The sequence below is a fragment of the Perca flavescens genome, chromosome 13 (assembly GCF_004354835.1).
Source record: "Perca flavescens isolate YP-PL-M2 chromosome 13, PFLA_1.0, whole genome shotgun sequence".
Classification (NCBI taxonomy): Eukaryota; Metazoa; Chordata; class Actinopteri; order Perciformes; family Percidae; genus Perca; species Perca flavescens.
The window spans coordinates 15603772-15628506 of NC_041343.1; the positions used below are offsets into that span (position 1 = coordinate 15603772).

General features: G+C 39.3%; 1 protein-coding gene across 2 annotated transcripts; it reads right to left on the reverse strand.

The window, feature by feature from the left end:
- Positions 1-1447: 1447 nt before the first annotated feature.
- Positions 1448-12493, reverse strand: pygma (phosphorylase, glycogen, muscle A). Of its 2 annotated transcripts, none has more exons than XM_028594768.1 (20): positions 12135-12493; positions 10158-10259; positions 9955-10033; positions 9708-9811; positions 9362-9493; positions 9152-9263; positions 8972-9054; positions 7122-7265; positions 6831-6923; positions 6454-6600; positions 5589-5752; positions 5307-5421; positions 5115-5216; positions 4548-4695; positions 4257-4315; positions 4012-4153; positions 3621-3828; positions 2442-2576; positions 2130-2196; positions 1448-1948 (listed from the first exon to the last, which is right to left on the reverse strand). In XM_028594768.1, the coding sequence occupies exons 1-20, from the start codon at positions 12375-12377 to the stop codon at positions 1799-1801; spliced, it is 2529 nt and encodes an 842-aa protein (XP_028450569.1). In that variant the 5' UTR covers positions 12378-12493; the 3' UTR covers positions 1448-1798. The 2 variants fall into 2 exon arrangements, with proteins under 2 accessions (XP_028450569.1, XP_028450570.1); XM_028594769.1 differs by lacking the exon at positions 12135-12493 and adding an exon at positions 10428-10445.
- Positions 12494-24735: the final 12242 nt, after the last annotated feature.

Below are 24735 nucleotides of genomic sequence, written 5' to 3' on the forward strand. Positions count from 1 at the left end.
CAGGTCCATCATTTATTGTTCAGTAATCATTTACTTTAGTACTCAAGTTGTATTTGCTTTAGTATGGCATTATTTACTGTTTTACTGTTCCATATTTATACTGCAGTTTAAAATACTTAAAGGTCCCATGACATGGTGCTCTTTGGATGCTTTTACTGTATATAGACCTTAGTGGTCCCCTAATACTGTATCTGAAGTTGTACACTGTACCATTTCTGTGTCTGAAGCTATTGAGGAGGAGAGTGGGAGGGGCAAGGTGGAGGGTGGGGGTGTGGCCTTGACCAACTGCCACTTTTCTCGTTTGAAAGCCATGATGTCTCTCTCTCTCTCATGGGTTGGCCAAATTCTCTGGGCGGGCAAAGCAGAGAAAGGGGAGGTAACCTTGCTTGTTATGACCTCATAACAAGCAGATTCCAAAACGGCTCATCTGAGCTTTCATTTTCTCAAAGGCAGAGCAGGATACCCAGGGCTCGGTTTACACCTATCACCATTTCTAGCCACTGGGGGACCATAGACAGGCTTGGGGAACTCATATTAATGTTAAAAAACCTCATAAAGTGAAATTTTCATGCCATGGGACCTTTAAAGGTATATTGTATTGACTTATACAAAAGTAATCCCTCTCAGTCATAACTTATGACCCACTAGAAGTGTGTGGTGGTGTCTGTATCTGCAGAGACCCTGCCTTCTGCATCTATTTTATCTTTTCTTATTTTGCTGATGGGGGAACGTTTCTGGGCGGTAACAAAGAGCCTTTGGGCCTCACATGGGTGTGTAACCCTTAGCCAACAACAGCGTGCAGGGTGTGCAGCTTGTTGTCATTCCCAAACCTCCTCTTTGCCCGTCAGTGTCTCATATCGACGCACAAGTCTAACTGACATAGACACAGAGAGACAGAAAGGATGAAGCTCTGCATTCATTCATCAGGCAATGTGGCACATTCCACGTGTGTGGTTGTGTTTTATTTATTTAGCGCATAATCGCTGCAAAACAATAACAAAGGAGTCTTTTTTATCTCCGATTAGTGCTTTGTACAGGGCTCCATCTCTTCTTTTAGATGTGGAATGTATCTCTGTGTACTGTATGTGTGCATAACGGAAAGGTGTCTTCAGATGTTTATATTGTATCGTGTCTTGTTGATGATTACTGGAGGGTGACCATACAGATTATTTATTAATCTTGTGTTTTTTATGTTATATGTTGATTGTCTGTGCAGGCGTTGCAAGACAAATTTCTGTGTGAACAGACAAAAGTTGTATCTAATCTCTCTTTCTCTTATCTTGTGTAGTCTATAGTTCACTCGACCAAGGGCCAACTTTGAACAGTCTGTTTACAAACAGTAAAGCCATACTGACTAAATGTTCTACCTTTAAATATATCATCTGGAAATACCTGGCTTTCCCAGAAATAGAATGGGAACAGCTAGAAAAAGTTACCCAGGCTGTCATTGTATTTAAGATTTTTATTCAGAATGGGTCTGAGTGGACATACAAGAGTATGTATTATATTTTTGAATAAAAAAATATTACCAATAAATTCACAAAGCCCACCACTCTTTATCCACTGTAACCTGGATATTGGGAATCTGCAGGTATGAAGAACGTAAACTAAGCCAGAGTCAAGAGTTTGTGTAAGACACAATGTAGTAAAGTGGAAGCATTTAATGCTAATCCCTTTTAGACACAGGTTTTTTGGGGGCTTTTACCAGACGCACAGTATCTACTATGTGGGTTCTTAAGGTGGCCGTGTTGTGATACAAGCGGGGAAAGTTGGGGTGTTGTGCCATCATGTGGACAGTTTAGTGCTTATCATCAGGGGCGGGGAGTTTCTCAAGTGTGGGCTCCATGCCCCAGATCTCACGAGCATACTGGGCAATGGTGCGATCACTGGAGAATTTGCCACATCCGGCAATGTTGTAAATCACCTTCTTGGTCCATTCCTTGGGGTTCTGATGAGAGGATGTCAATGATTGATAAAGTTAATCAGAGTATAATAACATCAGTAATTAATAGGATTAGTAGCTCTGAGTCCCCTTCCATTAGTGGTTATACTTATAATATACTAATTAAAGTTCTGCCATAAATGCATAAAAGACCCACGTGGTTAATGTAGCTTTTTAATGAACATACCTTGTAAAGAGCATTGACTTTCTCCTGGCATTTGATATAGTCTTCATAGTCAGCAAAGACCTTAAATCTGTGCATAAAAGAATGCAATTAACTCAATGAACAAGCTATATAATGCAATGTGAATGCACACAGTGTTTGTGTGTGCATGTTAGGTGTACTGAATGCATGTGTGCATGCAAAAGAGTGTGAGTTGTTTTCTTTTTTTTCTTTTCAGGCACCAGCATGCAAGTTTATACACATTCACTTTCACTTCATTTGTATGTATGTACGCATCTGTGCGCCGCAGGCTGGTAATATTAGATGTGTCTTTACCTGTCATGATGCATCAGCATGTTGACAATTTCCTTAAACAGGTCAGGCTGCTTTAGGCTAAAAAAGCCTCCAGCAATCTGGTCAATAGCCTGTTTTAACTCAGGCAGGCGGTTGTAGTACTCTTCAGCGTGGTAACTAAGCAGGACCAAAAATAAACAAAATACATGTTCAAAAAAAACAGAAGCACAAGCTTGTTGCTGTTGTAACTGGCTAATTAATGAAGGCATGGTTTTCAGTGCCTATACATATATAGTATCAACAGGTTTGACAAGGTTGCACCTTTTACTGTGAGCTTGGGTGGAAAAAACACTTGACGTCTGGTGAAATTGATCAATAACAAAACCTCTGTGAGAGAGTGTAAAGCTGCCGGATTGTCAGAGCGTGTGGTGCTCACTACATTCATATCAAAAGGTCTTGACAGTTGGACTATCTTGGAGATATTTCACTAAATGAATCTGATAACAGGTAACACACTCTGTTCTTATATGCAAAGACATTACATACTGTTGTGGCACAAATAAAAAGACAGGGATGAATTCTTTTTAAGTTTGTAGAAAACATATTTGGGGACTTGCAGCTGTGTATCACCTTGCTCAAATGTGAAAATCTGTGTGGTGAAGAGGCAATATCACACGCTGAACAGGTTTTATTAGCTGCAGAACAAAATACGTTTGAGGTAGAAGTGCAAAATGTAAATACGTTTGCACTTATGAAGGGCAGGGGCAAGGCTAGAAGGGGGGCATGGGGTGGCACCGGCCCACCGTGAAATATGATTCCCCCCAATCCATTGGGCTAGAGTGCTGTCAATCTGACAATTGTGAGTTCCATTGGACCAGAGTACTGTCACTTGTTCTGTCAATTTTCCCATCCCTTGTCACATGACCAATTAATGTTTCCATGATGACTATCCACAATTCTGATACCATGGAGCCAGCACTTTTTTTTTTTATGTGGCAGACTGAGCTTATAGAAAATGTTTATTGTATTTGCATATACAATTTCTTTTTAAATTAAAACAAGTGAAATTAATAATGAATGTGATGTTTTATTTAGCAGAATTACATTGTGTTGTATCTATCTAATATTTCCTAAATTTCTAAGACCCCGGGCCCCCCATGACAGATTATTGGTCCTCCCTGTGCCACCCCACCTAAGAAATCCTGGAATCGCCTTCCTTACCCTTTCTTGTCAAGTGCATCAACGTCATCCACCCTCATGCCGAAGATGAAAATGTTGTCCATGCCAGCCTCCTCGGCCATCTCAACATTGGCTCCATCCATGGTACCAATGGTTAGAGCACCATTCAACATGAACTTCATGTTGCCGGTGCCAGAGGCCTCAGTGCCAGCTGTGGAGATCTGCTCTGACAGGTCGGATGCAGGAATGACTGAAAAGATGACAGAAGTAGAGGGTTGATGACTCTAATAAGCATTTTGCGTTAAAATAAAATAAAAAAAAATACTGACTGGGCACAACTGCAGAGGAGGAAATGAGCCGGATGATGAGCATGAGAACAGATACAAAGAGAGAGGAAAAAAGAGTGGGAAGAAGTCGATTATTTGGAAATTACCTCTCTCTGCCAGTGTGACTCTGTAATTCTCCAAAAAGATGACTTTGAGACGGTCCCCGACCACAGGATCATTGTTGACCACCTCGCCAATAGCTGTGATCAGGCGGATAATCATCTTGGCAGTGTGGTATCCAGGAGCAGCCTGCATGAAAGGAAAAGTTGGAGAAAGCGTGTTAAATGAATTGATCCTGAATTGTGAGGGTGAGTTTGTTTTTAAAGCCCAGTTGCTTGCTTAAACTACAAACCTTTCCTCCAATCATGATAGTTCTTGGAGTCCACTGCTTGTTAGGCTCCTTCTTGATGCCTGGCGGAGATATGAAGCGATTACAGGAGTTGCTTTAAGTGTGTGTGTGTGTGTGTGTGTGTGTGTGTGTGTGTGTGTGTGTGGCTCTGACACAGTGTGTGTGTGTGTCACACACACACACACACACACGCACAGACACACATTCTGCCCCTGAAATCATTCTAAAAACCACAGTATTATTATGTGTTATTAGTATAGTTGAATTGAAAAGATTGCTCTTATGTGCTCTTACGGTTATAGTAGGTGATGATGTGCAGACAGTTCAGCAGCTGTCTCTTGTATTCGTGGATTCTCTTGACTTGTAGGTCAAACATGGAGTTGGGGTTGATCTTCACCTTATAGTGCTCCTCCAAGTGGACAGCAAACTTCATCTTGTTTTCCTACTTTATCCAAACAGTGTCATTATATAAAACACAACTTCAATTTGTGTGGTTATTTGTATGTGCCAAAAAAAGACACATTCAGAATTCTGGAAAAACAATTCTATAAGATACAATAGAGAAACACATAACAACATATGCCATGTGTCAAAGAAAACAAACTCCTTGACTTTCATATATTGTGCAGAGGCGACAGTAAAATCTGTTACTGGAGGCTGTGATCACAGCTCTGCAGGTTGGTTCTGCTGCCTGATTGTATGTACAGTAAAAACGTGGACTAATCTGGGCATGTTACCATTAAAAAGCAATGATTGCTTTGCGCTATTGCCAGCTATAATAAAGTCTGACTATGTAATCATGAGTATCACCTAACTCACACATAACTGTAATTGCAAAGTTGAGATCAAATAATACTTCACCTGCTTCACTTTGGCAACATCACGAATGAAAGCCTCATCATTCACGTACTTGCAGAGACCCTTCAGCTGGTCGAGGTCACGGATGAAGTCCTCACCGATTCTCTGTTAACAAAAATGCAAAAAGAGTAAATAAAAGCTACAGGTATTCACAATGTTGTTTGTGTAAAGTGTGCATGTTAAAACACAGCTAACCTCGGCGATGACCTCAGCCAGCCCTGGGTTGCACATGACCAGCCAGCGGCGAGGAGTGATGCCGTTGGTCTTGTTTTGGAACTTATGTGGCTCCATTTCATAGAAGTCCTTGAAACTGCAGGCAGTGAAGCATCACATATATCAGAAAACACAGATGATGCAGTAGCCCATGAAATCATAAAGACCTGGGGATTAATGAAACAAATACTACAACATACATGTACTGTATTTCTGTGATTTAGCACTACAGAATATGAAAAAATGTTTATTGTAGGGACATACACAGTAGCTTTGAGAATGTCAGAGTGAATCTGGGCCACGCCGTTGACAGCATGGGAACCCACAATGCACAAATGGGCCATGTTGATCTTCTTTTGTCCGCCTTCCTCAATGAGGGACATGCGGCATAGACGATTATGATCACCAGGATACTTGGCAGCAACTCTCTGCAAAGTTAAAAAGAAGCAAAACATAACTCATAGATTCTGTTTTTATTTTTGCTTGCTGAATGGTAGATTTCTATTCCCATACATATTAAAGTAGGTCAACACAGATATTCTAGAAAAATATCAAATGAGCAGCAACAGGACAATTTCCATCAGTGTGTAATGAAACTCAGTGTATTGTTGAGTTACAGCTTACAAATCCTGCCTACCCCTTCATGTCAGAAATATTCATCTGTCCATTCAGCAGGAACATGGGCTATTCATTCTGACAGATGTTGCAATTAAAAGCAAATAAAAACCATTTTGTTCTTTGATGTAAAGCCTTTAGGTCCTCATGCTAATCTTTAAAGTCATTCCTTGCATCTTAATAGGTTTTTCTGTGGTCTCTTCAGACAAAACATAAAATATCAGAGTTACGGTGCTTCTTGTTTATTCTGCTTTTCTAGTCTCACGTTGTTTAATTTCAATTAAACTCTTTTTACTTTATAAAAGTCCCACTTTAAGCGTTGACATCATCCACCTACCTTAACTTATACATTGTGTTCAACCACGCAGATGAAAGTACAGAGGGCTATTCTATTGCAAGACTTTATTACTATATTGCAACTAAAACACAGAGAACATAACCTCCGCTGCCATAAATACACATAGTATGCAAGGCATTATGGAAATGATAACGTGTTGCAATGTGCGGTACTAACCTCCAGGTGGCGACGGTTGATCTCATATATAATTTCCAGGTGACGAGGCAGCAGATAAGCAAACAGATCGACTGGCCAGCGCTCCAGAGCTTCGGGAAGGACGGTGTGATTGGTGTAGGCACAGGTACGCACACAGATGTCCCATGCCTAAACACCAGCGAGAGGAAATACATACATTTATGCAAGACAGTATGATGATGGCGGTAAATAGTTTATAAACTACACTAAATTGTAAAAACACTGTAACATGAAGCAAAGCAAGAAAAGTATCTTAAACACTAAAATGTGTTTGAAAATATGTTGAAAATTTGAAAGATAAAACTATGAAGCTATGAGAAATTCAGTTTAGCTGGCACACCAGTGTTGCTCTTCCTCACCTTTTCCCATTCAAGTTTCTCCTCATCAACCAGAACCCTCATTAGCTCAGGAATAGCCATGGCTGGGTGAGTGTCATTCAGCTGGATGGCAACCTGAATATGCAGAACATTATTAAATGTCAAAACAGAATTCTCCTAAAATACAATAAAACCCACCTACAGTACAACCTGTTCAACACACCGACAGTTCAACACACCGACAAAGGCAATTTAACAAAAGCACAGAGAGAACATCAGAGGGGAATCTTTTCATTTGTGACACAAACTATTTTGTTGAGTTTTTCGCCTCACCTTGTCAGGCAGTTTGCTGAAGTCTGTGCGAGCAATCTCCCTGGAGCCAAACTTAGAGACCTTGAAACGACGGATGATGTCTTGCAGGGTGGCAGACACCACAAAGTATTCCTGCTTCAGACGGAGCTCCTTTCCTTCAAAGAACTGAGGATAAAGACATATATTTGTCTGTTTCTAGTCTGCAGGCAAACATGAATAGGTTTTGTATTCATTAAACATATCCTTTAGCATATTAGTGACATGTATTCACGCATGGACAACTAAAATCTTTCCATTTTAATGAAATAATTACCCAAACCTTGGCACAGAAGTATGCTCTATAACAAATACCTGTAGTATAATTAGCATGCAGTTATAATCATTTTAGCATAACATCAAACACCCATCTATAATATACAGTTGTATGCTAATGCAATTAATGCAATTAAATCTGTGCATACATTGTGTAACGTTTCCTCCAACAATTATTTGAGATATTTATGGAAGTTGAATTCCGTTTTCTATGTTTTGATCCAGAGCAACCTTAAAAATAATGTTTAATTTCACATTTGTTTTGCCAAAATAGAAGAGACCATGATGTGATTAAGGCAAAGTTTTGTTATCAAATAGTGTGTATAGTAAGGGGATTTAAAAAAAGACAGCTCAGGAAATATTACCTTTGCCCCACGTCCTGGAAACAGAAAAAGTGTGTGTTTTAGTGGTAGTAATTTAGAAATGAATGTGTTTCTGGATTAAGGCATGACATAAAAACCGTCGGTTGCTGCTGTTATTTATCATTATTTACAATTTTGGGTCAGTGGCTGGATATATTAGCCTATTGTATAATTTTAAAATTATGTATTTTAATTGCGCTTGCTACAATCCGCATGCATGCCCAAAGTCTTGCCCTGGGGCACGTTCAATCTCAAAACGGTGTGCACTGTTTTGCTACGGTTTCCTGAACGACATGTTTCCTCGGAATGGTGTGTGCAACGGGCTTTGAGCATTGACATATATATAATGGACCAATAGACCCCGTTGCTCTGGACGGAGACGAGGGAAGGCTATTAGAAGCACTTTTCCGGTGATCTCTTGCTTTACTGAGACTCCAACTGAGAGATACAATGTAGATGTGACGTGAGCAACGTGTCTGAAAGAGTCTTCTGGTAGCTGTGCCAAGAGAAATCTCAATCATTCCGAATCTTACAGAGACGGAGAGCGTAGGTATATGTAAGGAGATAACATAAGCACAGGCTAATTATTGCTAACTAACATGCTAGTTAACATTAGTAATTAAACCTAAACAGCTAACCTAAGTCGAAACTGCCTGGGAGCTTCTCCTGTACTATACGGTGAATCAACTAATTGTTTCTGGGTTTTCTATATTGTTAAAAAATAAACTATGATAGAACAGCAGTCTATTGTAAAACTGACTGAACTGAATTAAAAAAATAATATCTGGCCCACGACTGTTTCTGCTCTCTCTTGCACAGACATAAATTACCAGACATGACATGAGTTATAGCTCGAGCTAGATGGTTATCTCCCAAATCCTCCCTCTTGAGCCTTCAGGAAGTCAGCACATGGTGGGCATTTCTTATGTTAGCTATAAAAGACATCTTCAGAGGAAGCTGAAAAAGCACACAGTGGCTCTAGCTGAAGACAAAGGACTAGTGGGGGTCCAAATTATGGAAATCCACCTGAATTAAGATGAGCCCTACAGTCATATAGGAGCCTTACAGTCGACAACCCCTATAACGTTCAACATTTCATATTTCTTCTTATTTTCTCTAATCCAGGTTTACAATGTGCATGGCCATCCTATGAGTGCAGTTCGGTTGGATGAAAAGATAATAGACAAATTTTCTTACATTGTCGTTGGGATACAGCACACGGGAGATGTTCTCAGCCAAGTTTCTGTCCAAAACAGCTTGAATGTAGCCACCGACATTGACTGTAAAGGAAAACAAACATGCATAAAATCCTTTCATTCAAGCTCATTTAACAGCTGTATCATGATTTCAAATGTTTGATGTCTGCCAGACACATACAGTCTTTGAGGTTAAAATCGCAAGGCGCCTTTGCCGACCACAGCCTCATGGTGTTGACAACGTTGTTTCTGTAGCCAGGGATAGGGGTGTCATATGGCAAAGCCAGCACTACCTGTCAATACCATCACAGGAAGAGACATAAATAAATATATCATCTCAGAAGGTTTCTATTATTATTCATATTAATGCACTTCATAATCATATTTTCACCTGAGTGTCAACCCATTTGACACCATCGGGGTGATGCTCGGTCCTGCCATAGAAGTTCACTGGACGCATGTACTCAGGACGTGCCTTTTCCCAGGGGTTGCCATAGCGCAGCCAATCATCAGCCTCCTCAACCTGGATAATAACATATATTTATATTGTGGGGAGAAACTCTCATTAGTGGCTTTTGAGCTGAACCACACATAGAAATGATAATGAACACAGGGTCATGATAATGGTAAATTAAAGAAATTCAGCAGGTGATTCCAGGTGAAAAAGAGACAGTAGCAGCTATTCATGTGCCTTTAAACAAGAATACACATTTTTACATTTGTTTTTCATTTCTAACCTGCCAGCCATTGATAATTTTTTGATTGAAGATACCGAATTCATAGCGAATACCGTAACCATAGGCAGCCAGACCCAGTGAAGCCATAGAGTCCAAGAAACAGGCTGAGCACCAGGGACAGCACATGAAAAAAGCAAATCAACATTTGACAAGCTTTTACATAAAATGATGCATTATTTATTTAGTCAGTCAACAGTGGTAAACATTCTTTGAATTTATCAAATATGATGAGTGAAAAGATGCTCACCGGCAAGGCGTCCCAGGCCACCATTTCCCAAGCCAGCATCTTCCTCCATGTCCTCCAGTTCCTCCATGTCCAGACCCAACTACAGAGGACAACAGAACACAAAATGGACTCATGAAACAGTCCTTTTGAGATGCTGCTCCTTTTACAATGGTTGGAAAAAGGAAATTTTTATAAGAGATATAAATGAAGGGTCTTTGTCTTACCTGGTACATGGCCTCATCACAGGCGTTCTCCAGTGCAAGGTTCACCATGGTGTTTTGAAGGGCGCGGCCCATGTAGAACTCAAGGGAGATGTAGTACACACGCTACAGTTTGAGAAGAAGGAACAAATGAATATCAAAAAACTGTACAGAAAGGTCTCCACAGTAATAATCATATGCCAAATGTCACAATAACATCCACCTCCGACTTCTAAAGAAATCTTAAAGTAAATAATTTAGCGTCATGGTTAGGAGTGCAAAGAAATGTGCCACCTGAGCCTGTGTTTAGCCTTTGCCATTTAGTTGTTATTTTTTTCCCCCTTCAGACATGGAGGGGACGGACACAGGCTTAGGAGGAGAGGCAGAGATGGGAGAGGAGAAGGGAGTGGGGGACAGATTCATTTGGTTGTTACATAACACCAACATTTTGGCCTGGGCAAAAATAGCTCCTGTAGAGGTAGCTATAAAGGTCAGCCTGAGCCTGATACCCTTTCATTGTGGAGTTCAAGTCTGGAGTGAAGTGTTTTTTATAGATGTCAAATAATAATTAATACAACTGACAGAGCCATATCACTAAGTAGCTAACAGGATCTTTTGAATTATATATGACTGTATGTTTCAAATCGTATCAGACTTCAAACCCGCTTTCTTGTCATTATGCTGATTAGATTTTTTTTTCTTTTCAAGAATGCATATGAGCATTGTGAAGAAAAAAATCTTGTTGGTGTAAATTTGCAGTACATGATCTTACATGCAGCACAAAACTCAATCCTGAGCTTGGATTTCCTCCCTCTTTAAGGTTAATGTTTAGGCCTTTAAGGGATTCACCTTTCAGTCTAGAACACTGGAACAAGGTGATACATTAAGGAGGTCAGAAGGATTTTGAGTTAGAAGTTGCAGCCCACCGACATCTGATCAAACAGTTTCTGAAGAGAAGTAAATGTCTCCCTACTGAGCTTAATATGTAAGGGCTTTGGCACTCAAGTTAAAGAACAATAACCCTGCAGAATAAGCCGAGAGGTGCAGGGAAATTTTCATTTTTTCCATGTTAAGAAAAGAAAAATCTTTTTATTTATTCAGTAGAGATATTAATGATCTTGCTAGGAGATTTTTTCCCTGCAAAGTAAATGCAATTTTCACTGTCCTTCTGAACCTTCTATTGTGATTACACACAGTTTGGTGTAATATTTTCCAGCAATGGTTTGCAATTTTGCTGCTTTATTCTAGTGACGTCAGCTTCCTATTGTTGTTTTAGGGTTCTTTCTGTAGCTGTTGCTGAGATATAGCTTTTCTGATAGAGTATGTGGCTGCTTATATATAAACGTGGATGCCATCAGAGGCACATGCTCATATAACACAAGAAAGTCCAATGTGCTTCATGGTCAGACAGGATGGTAACAGAAGGTCATGGAGAGGTTTAATGTTTCAACACACTATAAGAACGGCAGCATACCAGCAGAGTGCTAAGAAGCCCCCATGAAGTTTAAATGCCATGACCTTACACTGATATCAGGCTGTTGAACGTACAGTTGAAGAATATAAATCCCTTGCTCTTATGAAAACGATTCATGGCCTTTTGATAAAATATGTGTGAAATGTTAAAAGTTATTTCATGACGCAGTATAACATTCAGCTTATGGCACAGAATTATAATAAAAACAATTAACTTACTACCGGACAGGCAGTGAGGTCACAATGCAACAGACTTCCATAAATATCCGGAAGTGGTGTAAACCAGTTCTTAGATGAAATGTAGTTGCCAGTATTCCCCTGTTCTTTGTATGCGGAAAACTGATAGTGAACCACATGTAGTTTACTTTATCACAAACACAACATGTTATGTCATACTGTTCATGCCATTATTGGCATTAAGAGAGTAACACCTTTTGAGAAATGAGCCTATTAGTTAGTTAATAAATCTCTATATTCATGGAAATTGATATTACTGTAAATCTTGGTGCTGTTATGACTTTCACTTACTTTGGGATCTTTCTCATAGTAGTGCTGCTGGGTTCTGATCCACCTGCCAATCAAGTGCTCCCGCACAGTGTTGGCAAGAGCAAAGTAGTAATCCCTTCTGGTAGCCACATTTCTGTCCTTGACCAGCGTAAAGTGGAGATGTCTGTTGAAATCTAGCTTCAATTGTGAAATGTTTTCAACCCCGGCGAGGCCTCGCACTGAAATCTGTTTCCTTCTATCATGGTCAGACAAGGGTTTAGACATGGTGGCACGAGTTGTAGCAGCTCAGGGCTCTGACTCTGGCAGAGTGTAAACAGTAAGACAGCAAGCACACACTACAGGCCCGAACACACAGTAAGAGAGGCGCCCACAGCACAGGCTCAGGTTCAGCATTTTAAAGGCATCACTATAAATATTAAGTAGAGGGTGGAGCAGATTGTATAGATTAGGGAAAGGGTGGGGCATATGTTGAGGATAGAGGTTGGAACTTTTAAATCAAATATATAAGACTGGCATTACTACATGACATCTTCATTTACTGTACATCTACAGTTTTAATAATACAATGAGGATTAGGAGCTACTCTTAAGCTTTTTTATTTGATTTACACTGGTCAAAACTTATAATTGACTGATCATTTTTAGTCAACCTGACCAAAGCAGTACAAACAATCTGAATCTCACTATTTAGTAATTTGTATTCTCTGTCATGCTTGTATTTCACCATTACATGGTAAGGATGGATGTGGCATTTACAAAGCTGACAACCTACAATGGCTTGAGTGATCCGGCATTATTCATTATCATCATTAAAATAAGAACATGACCTAAAATCAGAAAATTATCTTTTTCTACCTCTCCACCGCCCGCATGTGCAAAGAATTCTCTAATATTGTAGAAAGGAACACGTGCTGGTGATAATATCTGGCAGCTACAGAGGCTAAATGGTTTTTCTCTCCATAGTTGGCAGGGGTACCTTGGCCAACAGATGGTAATGATATATTAGATATTTTTTTTATGTATTTTGTTGCACCTAAAAAGCAAAGCACTGCAAACATCAGCTAATTTTCATATTGTAGGATGACACTATTAAGTTTATTTATAGAACACTATACACTCTAAACACAGCTTAGGCTGACCAAAGTGCTGTACAAAAAAGCACTAAGGTGCTGTATAAAAGAACATTAAATGTGAAAATAAAATTTAAAAAAACAAAGAACACACTAAGATAAAAATAAGCAGCAATTTGCAAATACAGAATTATAGAAATGATAACACTATATTTATAAGATTCTGCATTAGAGGGGATGTATTTTGTTTTAGGAATCCACACTGCTTTAGGACTCACTCTGCTCTGAAACCTGAACAGCAGTGTTAGAACATTTAACATTTTAATGCTACTGTATCACTTCACATGTACTTTTAAGTAGTGATGCTGTAAGTTGTTATAAACCAGTGATCCAGAGTCTATGTAGATCACATCTGTTCAAGAGCCTGGAGCAATAACGGACACAAAGGCAGCCACAGCAGAGCTACTAAAACCCGCTCTATTTTCAGTTATCACTCTTGCGAGCCAAACTATCATGAAGTCTTGACCTTCTATAAATAGTAACTCGACCCAGTCCCAAAGGCCATGATATTTGAAAGGCATATCTTGTTAATGTCAGCAAGAGCCGGCAGACAACACTAATGTACTACTATGAGTCGGACCACAGCATAAGGGGTAAGGCAGTGTTTGCGGAGCTCTTTTCAGTAGGATGCATTGCTGCACTCTTATCATTATCTTGTTAAAAGGGGGGTTCTGTCTTTGGACTGAAATTGGTTAAAAGCTGGATGAAAGAGTGACTGTTACTTTAATGTCAAGACGTACTGGATTGGACTGCAATTTGGATAAATGTTGACAGAATAAGTACTGGGAGTAACATCACATCTTTCGAACCATTTGCCGCTCTGTTGTATATTTGGAAAAGATGCAACAACAAAAAAAGCTAAAATGCTACTGACACACACCACAACTGCATCATTTGAAGAATTTTTAGAACTTACACAGTATATAAATACCGTCTACACCACTTACTGTTATGTTCCTTTTAATGTTCCTGCATGCCAAATGACCCCCACAACAGAGAAACCATCACACAACAGATGACAGAGATTGAAGCTGGCATGCCCCCGATTTGTCCATTATGATGAGCAAATTATGTTCTTACATGTCTACTGGCTGTTCTGTCAAATATTACATCAAGCATTTCGAGACCACACTGACTGAATGAATGTACTGCCTGATGAAAACTGTGAATAAAAGCCAACAATATTCTCGATGCGAAGGCAAATTTTCAACAACAAATGGAGTTGTTAGGACAGTTTAGCCACAGAACCACGTCCATGTGCCAGCCCAATGTGACCAGTTTTTTTTTATGATTTCTTTATTTTATATGTATCTGTCTTTTTAGCTCACACAGTTATTTATGATCTCTACATCATGTAATCAGGAAGACATGTGGAAGTTTAATTAATTTAGATTTTAATTTTACTCCTTAGAGAATATTAAGTCAATTAACTGTGATGTTAATGAATGCTCTGATTGCCCAACAGTGACTACAGTTATTCAGGCGCCTGTGTTGTCAGGCTGGCATTAGAAGAGGGTGTACTCTGATTGACGGTGGCTTGTAAGAGCTATAGGCTGGTGCCAATTAGGATTTACAGTATGTGGCAATTTACAGTTTCTCACTTTTTTTTTTGCATTAAACATGCGTGTTGTTTTTTCATCACACTGCTTTTTCTTATCAGATTACAAAAATAGTTAGACAGTATGTGTGCAGGCATAGCAGGGAGTAAAATAGGGAATAAAAAGGAACTTTTGTGTTGACTTTATGTTGACATTTAATATTGGGTGTGGAGTTTCCAAATATCTAATCATTTTCATAGCAGGCATCTTTTAGCTCTGATTGGCTACTAATGTCATTGCAAATTCAAGTTTGGTGGCATATGGCTACAATAAGAAATTTGTCTTGTTTTCTGGATCTTTTATTTATGTTAATGTAATCATATACGTAAATTAGTTTTTAAAACAAATTTTAAAATATGTTTTGGGTTCTTAATCTATTGATCGGGTCAGTTTTTTGTTTTTGTTTTTTTGCACTAAACAACAAATGCTGAGTAGATTTTTGTTTTTCTTTACTCTTAAAAATATGAAGCTGATATTACAGTAAATCCTCCCTTCACACAGTCATAAATGTATCTGAAAGTTGTCACACAGGATAATGTGTTACATTCACAGGTGCTCATCTGGCACCTCCATGTCCTAAACATCACGTTGCACTGCATCCTTTTTTTTTTTATTGATCCTTTTTCTTTCTTTTGTCTCAGTTCATTGGTATTCTTGCATCTGGCTAGCTGGTGGTTAATTCAGCTCTTTCCAGGTGAGGAAAGGAATACATTTTTCATCTACACAACATCAGAATTCAGGTGTCATGGGATTGGCTCCAGAGGAAGCAATGCGTGAAAAAAATAGAAATGAGACTTGTCAGATTGATGTGAGATCCTGTAACAGACTAATGGGAAGCACAGGGCATGTGGTTCAGTGAAAACATGCCAACATATTCTAAATAAGGTCAGATGGATATTCAGACTATACAGCAGCTAAGCAGCCAAATAATAACATCTCAAGTTGATCTGGTTGTAGTTCTCTCTTGCCTCATTCACACATGACTCACTGACATTGTTACACAGTCTGTTGGTGGGAAAGCTGTTTCTTCTCCTTTGCCTGAAGGAAGGGAATGAGCATCTTTGTTTACATCTCCCCAAAAGGTATGGACTTAAAGGTCAAGTGTGTAACTTGTTTAGTTGTTCATTATCAAAATCTGTGTATATTGTGGATATTTTACATTTGCATTCACGTGAACTGGGGTAGATTCATGCGCCATCTTGAAATATGTTAGGCGGTAAGGGACATACAGGACATACTGCTCTGCCTTTCGCATTTTTGCTGTCACATGATAAACTCACAGGTGCTGCTAATGCTGCTAATGGGTATCGTAGCTTCCCGGCCCCAGCAAGTTTGAAGAAGGAAACATGGAGGACCACACGTATTCAAAATCCAAATTTCAGGAACAGGAGTCTTCTTCTTTGCCCAGAAAAAGAAAAAGGATATTATGACATTTATTTATTCATTCATTCATTCATAACATGCATGAATGGAAAAAAAAGGAACAGGAAGAAGAAAATCTTATGGTACCTGTTGAAAAGAGCAAGAGACCGGCTTTTTGAAGCGTGAAGGCTACTGTAGCTGTAATACGTACTTTGAACTGCGTGGTGCAAGAGAGTTGAATGCGATATATGATCTTAATGCTAGATAGGAGAAATTCCCACACAGTGGACCTTTAAGGTATTACACCTATACTTGGCACACATTCACTTCTGCACAGGAGGCTGCAGCAAGCAATTGTTCCTAAACCTCAGTGTTTTCTTATTATAATGTATTACATTTAATTAAGTTATGTAGTTAAAAATATGTTCTAATAAACGGTAAAATTGGAACTTGCTCAATTAAATTTCATGCACGTGAAAGTGTTTATCTCCGAATACCCCGTAATGATTTTACAATAGTGACAGACAAGATAAGTATTTTTTTGTGGAATACAATTTTATCTCTAATGGTGGAAAAAGGCATTTAATTGCATTCACACTGAACATTTCTGTTGAATAGAATTAAAAGGGTTTTGTGTTTGCAGAATACCAATCATCTGATTTGCATTACGTGTCTTGATGGCAATGAATCACGGCACAGCTGGTTCAGGACGTTGTTAAGTTGCAGTGTATTACTCGGGTCAAATGTTTTTTTTTGTCTCACTGTTGAACCTGTCAACATGGGGCCAACACAGAAGAAATACTGTCACCTGGTGGTAAATCTGGTAATGTCATATTGGAAACCACCAGCTTTATTGTGTATTAAGCAGACTGGATATGACTAAAAAGCACTAAATGGTAAATGGACTGCATTTAAAGTATACAGCGCTTTTTTACCGGACAAAACACTTTACAATGTTGCATCTCATTCACACACACACACACACACACACACACACACACTCGCGTCAATGGTGGTAGGAGCAACTTGGGGTTTAGTGGCGCTTCATTTTACACATGAAGTTCAGTTTATCTGTGAAAACGGATGTCTAATCTCATCTATGGCTCTGAAAGAAGAAGAAAAAATAACCCTGCTGATGGTAAATCAAAGACTACTAAATTAATGGGAAGTGTATGATCCAGCTATCAACGTTTTCTAGGTATCAGAATATTTGATAAAGCTTACCCAACAGTCAGTCTTATTAGCACTTTTTTTTAAGATTAGTTTTTGGGCATTTTTAGGCCTTTATTTGACAGGACAGCTGAAGACATGAAAGGGGAGAGAGCGGGGAATGGCTTGCAGCAAAGGGCCACAGGTCGGAGTTGAATCCGGGCCTGCTGCGTCGAAGAGTAAACCTCTATATATGGGCACCCGCTTTACCAACTGAGCTATCTGGGCATCCATTAGCACTTTTTTCTCACTTTTGCAAAGAAAATTTGAGTTCTCCTAATAATAGAGAATTCTTTGCACATTTTGTGATGAAACCATTTTTTGTCAGAAGAAGCACAGGAAAATGTTCATTGGATATAAAGGGAACAGACAAATACCTAGGAGTCCATATAGACAACAAACTGGACTGGATTAAGAACTCTGGAGTACTCTACAGGAAGGGCCAGAGTCGCCTATATTTTCTGAGGAGGCTAAGACCCTTGAACATCTGTCAGACAATGCTGAGGATGTTTTATGAGCCTGTGGTGGTTAGTGCTCTCCTTTAGGCTGTTGCATGCTGGGCAAGCAGGCTGAGACTGGAAGACACCAACAGACTGAACAAATTGGCCAAGCCAGTGATGTTGTTGGGGTTGAGCTGGACTCCTTAAAGCGAGTGTCAGAGAGGAGGATGATGTCTAAAATACACTCCATCCTAGACAACTCCTCCCACCCACCCACACAACACACTGGTCCATCTGAGGTAGGACCTTCCATGATAGACTCCTACACCCACAATGCACCACAGAGCGCCACAGGAGGTTGTTCCTGCCGGTGGCCATCAAACTATACTGTATAACTACTCTCTCTGAGTGTTACACGCTTAGAGTATCAAAACTGGACTCGCAACACCTATTTCCACATCACATCTCAATCTCAATATTCTTGGACAATAATTTATCAGTTACATGTGCAATATTTGTTATTTATTCACTGCTGCTACTTATATTCACACTATACTTTATGTTCGTACTGTATTTATGACACTGTGCTTTATTTATGTTCACACTGCACTATAATAGCATTTGTACAATCCATTGTTTTAGCAACGTCATCTTTCAAAACCTAATCTCGCTTTAATTCTACTTAACATTTTAATTCTTGCACTGTAGCTATGTTACTTTATGTTACTTTATAAAATTATTGACTCGCTCTTATTTTTACCTTGAATTTGAGCAACTGCAACTAAACAATTTCCCTGAGATCAATAAGGTATTCTGATTCTGATGAGATGAGACAAGAATTTGCAGGAAAGCATCAAAAATCATTCTTTGACTCCTTTTTAAGACAGAATCAGTTCACACCCATGTTTTCAATTTTACCTGATTAGACCTCAGGACTGTGTCCCCTTAAAAAAAATCCCTTACACCTTTATCACCAGCATAGCTCCACCTATCTTCAACCTAGGCAAAGGTCTAAACAACCAGACGCAGGGCATTTTGCGCATCACTAACATAGTCCACCAGTAGCACACAGTACCAAAACATTCAAATATAAGTTACGACATTGCAGGGTGGGTCTAACACCTTTTTTATTCTATTTTTTTTGTTTAGTCATGTTTTAGTCATTTTATTTTAAACTCTTGTAATAGATTTCTTTGTTCTCCTCAATACGTTGTTTGAACAGCAGACATTTTGACTTGTCATAGTAGGAAAAGCATAGATGTTACTACCACATTAAGGGTTTTTCACACGGGGAGCGATTATCGTGCCTCGTAATTAATTTTCAATGAGAGGTAAGCGGGCAGGTAGGGGGGCACGGGCTGTTTGACGGGCGACGCTACAAGCGGGCGCAATCCCGTGAAACTGTCACGTTCGGCTCGTCACTAGTCCGCCCACTGCAAGAGTTGAATTGTGTTGAACTTGTCCTTATGCAAGCGACGCGCAGTGCAAATCAATGACCAAGAGACGGATCCTTGGTTGTTTGTGAGTTCCCTAAAATATAAAAATTTTTGCAAACAGTTATCAGGACATAGACAGTGGGGCTTTTGCTTGTCAGAGCCGATTGGCACAAGACTGAATTTGTCAGGTAACGTCAGTAGCCTAATTATGACTATGCTAATTTAGCTAACTTTAGCTATCAACAATTGAAGTCCATGGTTAGGAAAGACTAGGATTAACACCATTTGTTATAAATCGACCTGTGATTAGACATATGATATCACAGTCATGGCATTTAGTTGTACGGCAGGGATACAGTAGTGAACAGAATTCCCATGGTTACCACACATTGATCGCCTGCCGTTTAATCGCGGACCATTGTCCTTAGCATGAGGAGCGTAGTAGACCCCACAGATCCAGCAACTACGCAGGCGAAATGTAAAAAGCCCTTATAGCAGCTAAATAAAATTCAGCCATCATGAATCTTATTACGCCTGTGCTTTTCCTACTGTGATGTATCAAATTGTCTTCAGTGAAAAAAGGCTTGATTTTTAAATCTTTATTTATCTATGATTAAGTCACATTACATAACGTCAATATATGTAGGCTATTTCCAATGTAATGAGAGGAGTCGGTGCTAATGCTTATGTGACTTTAAAACAAACATGGAATAAAAGCTCAATAATTCATTTGACTGATTAATACTCCATCTTATGAAAAGATTGTTACAAATAGATACAGTATTAATGATACTGTATATTAGTAATACTTAAAACTTTATCTGCTACACAAATCCAACATTAACATTATGACAGACCAATACGTCATTCATGTTCACCCATTAATTAATATTGCACTCTGCAAAGCAAATTATATGAACACAGATTAGATTTAGTCAGTTGGGTACTCTTAATACTTACTATGAGATAGTGTTGTAGTACTTGAGATCGGTCTTGGTCTCAAGACCACTTTTTGAAGGTCTCGACTCGGAATCATCCGCATTTTAACTTGCCTACAACTTTGTCTCGTTCTCAGATAAAGATGACTCAGGATTTTATTTCAAGACCGGTCAAGACCACTTTAACTCAGTTTAACGTGTTTCATCCATCTGCCTTCGGTGTTGCCGTTTCTCATTTCACCCGTTTCTGTGCGAACGCCTGGGTCAGAGTGTCCGTAGAGGACCGCACACTTTCCCGTCATTTTTTCTTTTTATAAATCCCAATTCTCGCGTAGAGAGCGGCTTACGTCTTCTTTTGTGCGGTCGCCATGTTTATAAATGAGGCCCCTGGTCTTGGTCTTGTCTTGGTCTCAACCCCTCAAAGTCTTGGTTTTGTCTCGGTCTCCATACACTCTGTTCTGGGTGATGACTTGGTCTCAGTTTAGGTGGTCTTGAACACATAACTGCTATGAGACCTTACTTGGACCACACTACTGCTGACTTTATGTTATCTTGTGTGTTTTTAATATTAACTGCTTAATTATACTGAGCAAACTGCTTATACTGCACAGCAGAGTGCTGCACCAAGCCACAGGAATGTTGTGAGCTGGTGGAAGAGTTGTTCTTAAGACACAAAGAATAACTTAGTTTGCTGCAGAATCCCAGAAAGCACGTTCAATAGCATGCATGCTTTACTTAAGTCCCGAGGGCTTTTTCATAATACGAATGTTGCTCAATATTTTATTGCAATTGTGGATACATACAGTATCCCTCTGCACAACAGATATGCAACTCTATTTTCTCATGTATGCCTCAGAACATTACTCTGCCTTAGTCCAGAACAAAACAAATCAATAATTGCCTTAGACAGGTCACTAAAACACACACACAAATGTTTGGTAAGGTGTTTTGGGGGTAGAAATACCACTAATGTTAACAATAAAAGTGTTTTGGCCAGGGTATGATTGTGTCCCAAAGGGAGGGACAAAAAGATAATAGCTGGGTGAACATTTTATGATTTAGTGCATAAAAGTAAAACACACGTTTCTCTTCTCTTTGTATTTCCATTTCATTAGTTGATTACAGCAGCCCTGAAGTGCAAACCACCACGGCAAAAGAGAAAATGCATCAGCAATTCACAAAACACAACAGCAAATCAAAAACACAACAGCAATTCACAAAACACAACAGCAAATTAGAAAACATAACCACAATTCACAAGAGGAAAAGAGAAAAAACAACGGCAATTGGTCAGACTCCAACCGGAATAAGTACATATTGGACAATGATTCTTCGTCGCTGATTGGATGCACTGTCTGGCAGTCTGCGACAAACAAAAGTGCTGCTTCTTTGGATTTTTCGGCAGACTGCATGCCTTGGATAGTGCTGCCGCTCACTGGTCGGGGTTATATTATAGTTCGTAATGTACAAGAAACAGCAGTACTTGCTTTCGCTGTGTTAAGCGATTTGCTGTTGTGTTGTCTGTTATGCCATTGTGTTTCACACTTCAGGGCGGCCGTAGTTGATGCTTTGTTGCACAGTAGTTCTGCTCTGCAGGTTTTGTTTAAAAACATATCACCAAAGGCCTCATAGGAACCATAAGTCTAAAAGTCTACAGACATGCTAGCGACTCTGTCAGGTGTGTGTGTGTGTGTGTGTCTTCTGTGTTCTAGAAAGTGTGGACCCCTCCAGTCGACTCTCCGTCAGCTCTGCAAAATGTATACGAAGGCGTGTGTATAATTTCATTTCATCATTTAATAATTATTTATTTTAATTATTGAAGTCACACATACTTCTGAAATACACCCACACTGACAGCTTTTTGTTTTTAACACACTTTTCCCAACATGCAGTATATCAGTATGATTAAAATCTAGTTGCAACAGAGTTGTTGGCAGCTAAAAGTGTCTGTAGTGTGGCACAAATTTCTCTTATAGACTCTATTAACAATTAATTGAAAGGGAAAACATGAAATGATAACCAAACTCAAACTTACAATTCAAAGCATATATTGTACAGTAACTGCATAACATATTCTCTCTTAGCATCAGTGTAGTCTGCACTGCCAAATTATAATACAGGGCCAATAGTCGCAGCCGAATCATCGTACAGATATTGAAATGCAGACGGCTGAGGAGAGAGGCTAAAGGTAAAATTAGATAAGATGGCCACGATGAAGACAGGAAATTCATACCCACTCGACCTCTGTGCTAAGTAGGAGCAGCAAACCATCATGGACATTTAACCTTTAAAATGTGCATGAACTATACTCTTTAGAGGAGGGTTTGAAACAATCAGCCCTCTGATGAGGACATTAATTGTTTGGATTTCAGTACACTGTATCTGAAATGTGACTGGCAGGCAGATGTGTTGTGGACATATTCATGCATTGGCTTTGGGTTTCGAATTTCTGGATTTTTGTTATTATGGTAATATTTAGATTTTTGTTTTTAATACCAATACATGTGGCCATAGAATATTGTTGAAATATTACTACTTGGTACACTTATGCACAAACGCACACTGTATTTTCTGTCATATTTAAATTAAAAACATTACTAAATTGAATTCCCACCATTGTAAAATTATAGTGTTGATTTTTAGCAGTGAGGCTTTTGAAATATAGCTGTAATTTCAGCTAACTAACCCAACTGTAATTCAGCCTGTTCGCTCAGGCTGAATTGTTTGCAGGCAAAAAAAAACATTTCAGAACATTAATTTTTCATACCTCATCCTTAGATTCAAGATTGCTTTGATTTTATCTATCTCAGAAGGAAAGTTTAGACCCATACTGGTTCACCTTAACAGGCTTTTAGGGGGTTTGTACGAATGAGACAACTGTCACTGATAAGTCAAATATTTTACACTGACTTCACAGCATATCCTACACGCCTGCTTATACAACAAGATCCCTATAATGCCATAATGGGTCAAAACTTAACATAGACAGAGCAGCTCAGATATTAAGCTGGAACAGTCATCCAAAACATATAATTTCCCCCAACGCAGGTTAAAATGGTTACTGTATGTTCTCCAGCACCAGACTTTTATTGTGCTTGCATCCCCTAATTATTTCTGCATTTAGTAGCTAATTTTTTTGTTTATATCATTCCTTTTAATGTGTTGTATGTCTTATTTCTCATCTTAAACATTACATTACATTTGAGCATTATTTACAAGAATAATAAATGTCAAGCAATGTTTGTTAGGTCCTAAAAGTTTACCATTTCAGATATTCCATTTTACATTTCCACTTCATGAGAAAAACAACTTTTTAATATAATTTCCAAAGTCCAAAACATAAATTAAATTCATGTTTTAACTGCTACAAATCTTAAAGGTCCCATGTCATAACAATTTCACTTTATGAGGTTTTTTAACATTAATATGAGTTCCCCCAGCCTGCCCATGGTCCCTCAGTGGCTATGGCGATAGGTGTAAACCCCCCCCCACCCCTTCCTCCTCAATAGCATTTAAAGCTACAGACACAGAAATGGCACATCCTAAGGAAAGCTCATTGTGGGACTGGCTCTAGTGGCTGCAATTCTGCACCAAGGCTGAATTTCGGGAAAGTGACTTCAGATACAGTATTAGGGGACAACTGGTCTATATAAAAACATCCAAAAAGCAGCATGTCATGAGACCTTTAATCTCAGCAGCCTCCCCTTGTTCCATCTTCCCTGTGATTATTGTGATGGGGGAGATCCCTGGGTGGCCGTAGAATTTCCTGCATTTGTAACTCTAGGGGCTATTACAAATAGCAGACCTCACAATTACAGTTTAGCTGTTGCTCTACCGAATCCAAATTCGCGTACATCACCTACCTCTTACTTGGATGATGGCAGCCAGATCATTTCACTGATAGAATTTGAGAAGGTGTTCTTGTGCACTTTATTTTCTGATGAAACTAATGCAATTAGAAGAACTGAATATGACAGGCTACTGCTAGTCGAATGACATCATGGAGACACACCTTGTCACACAGGTTAAAATTACAATTCACCGTATAATGGCCGGAAGTATGAGTCATTGAAGAACCATATTGAGTTTGTTCTCAATAATGTGGAGAGGTTTTTAACAGCATCCTAGCAGCTGGTGAATCTTGCCTCGCGCTTTGCTCAAGGACACTTCGGCAGCACAAAAAGGGTGGGGTTGACGGACCTACGTCTCCCTTACCACTAGGTCCCCATTAAATAAGATGCCACTCCTATGTTGAGATGCTTTATTCTAATATGGTACTAGGATAGCCTACCTGCTTTAGCCTATCTACCAAAGGTTACGATTCTGTGGTTAAACGCCGTTTAATCCTCCATGGCAACGCTGCTGTTAGTTTAATGGGGAGCAGGATTGGTCAACTGCAGCTGACCGCGCCCTCAACCCATATAAGCTACCTACCAAACTATTACCATCAAGTGTCGGGGGACTGACGGCTCTGCTGCTGCTGCTGCTGCTGCTGCTGCTGCCGCGGCTC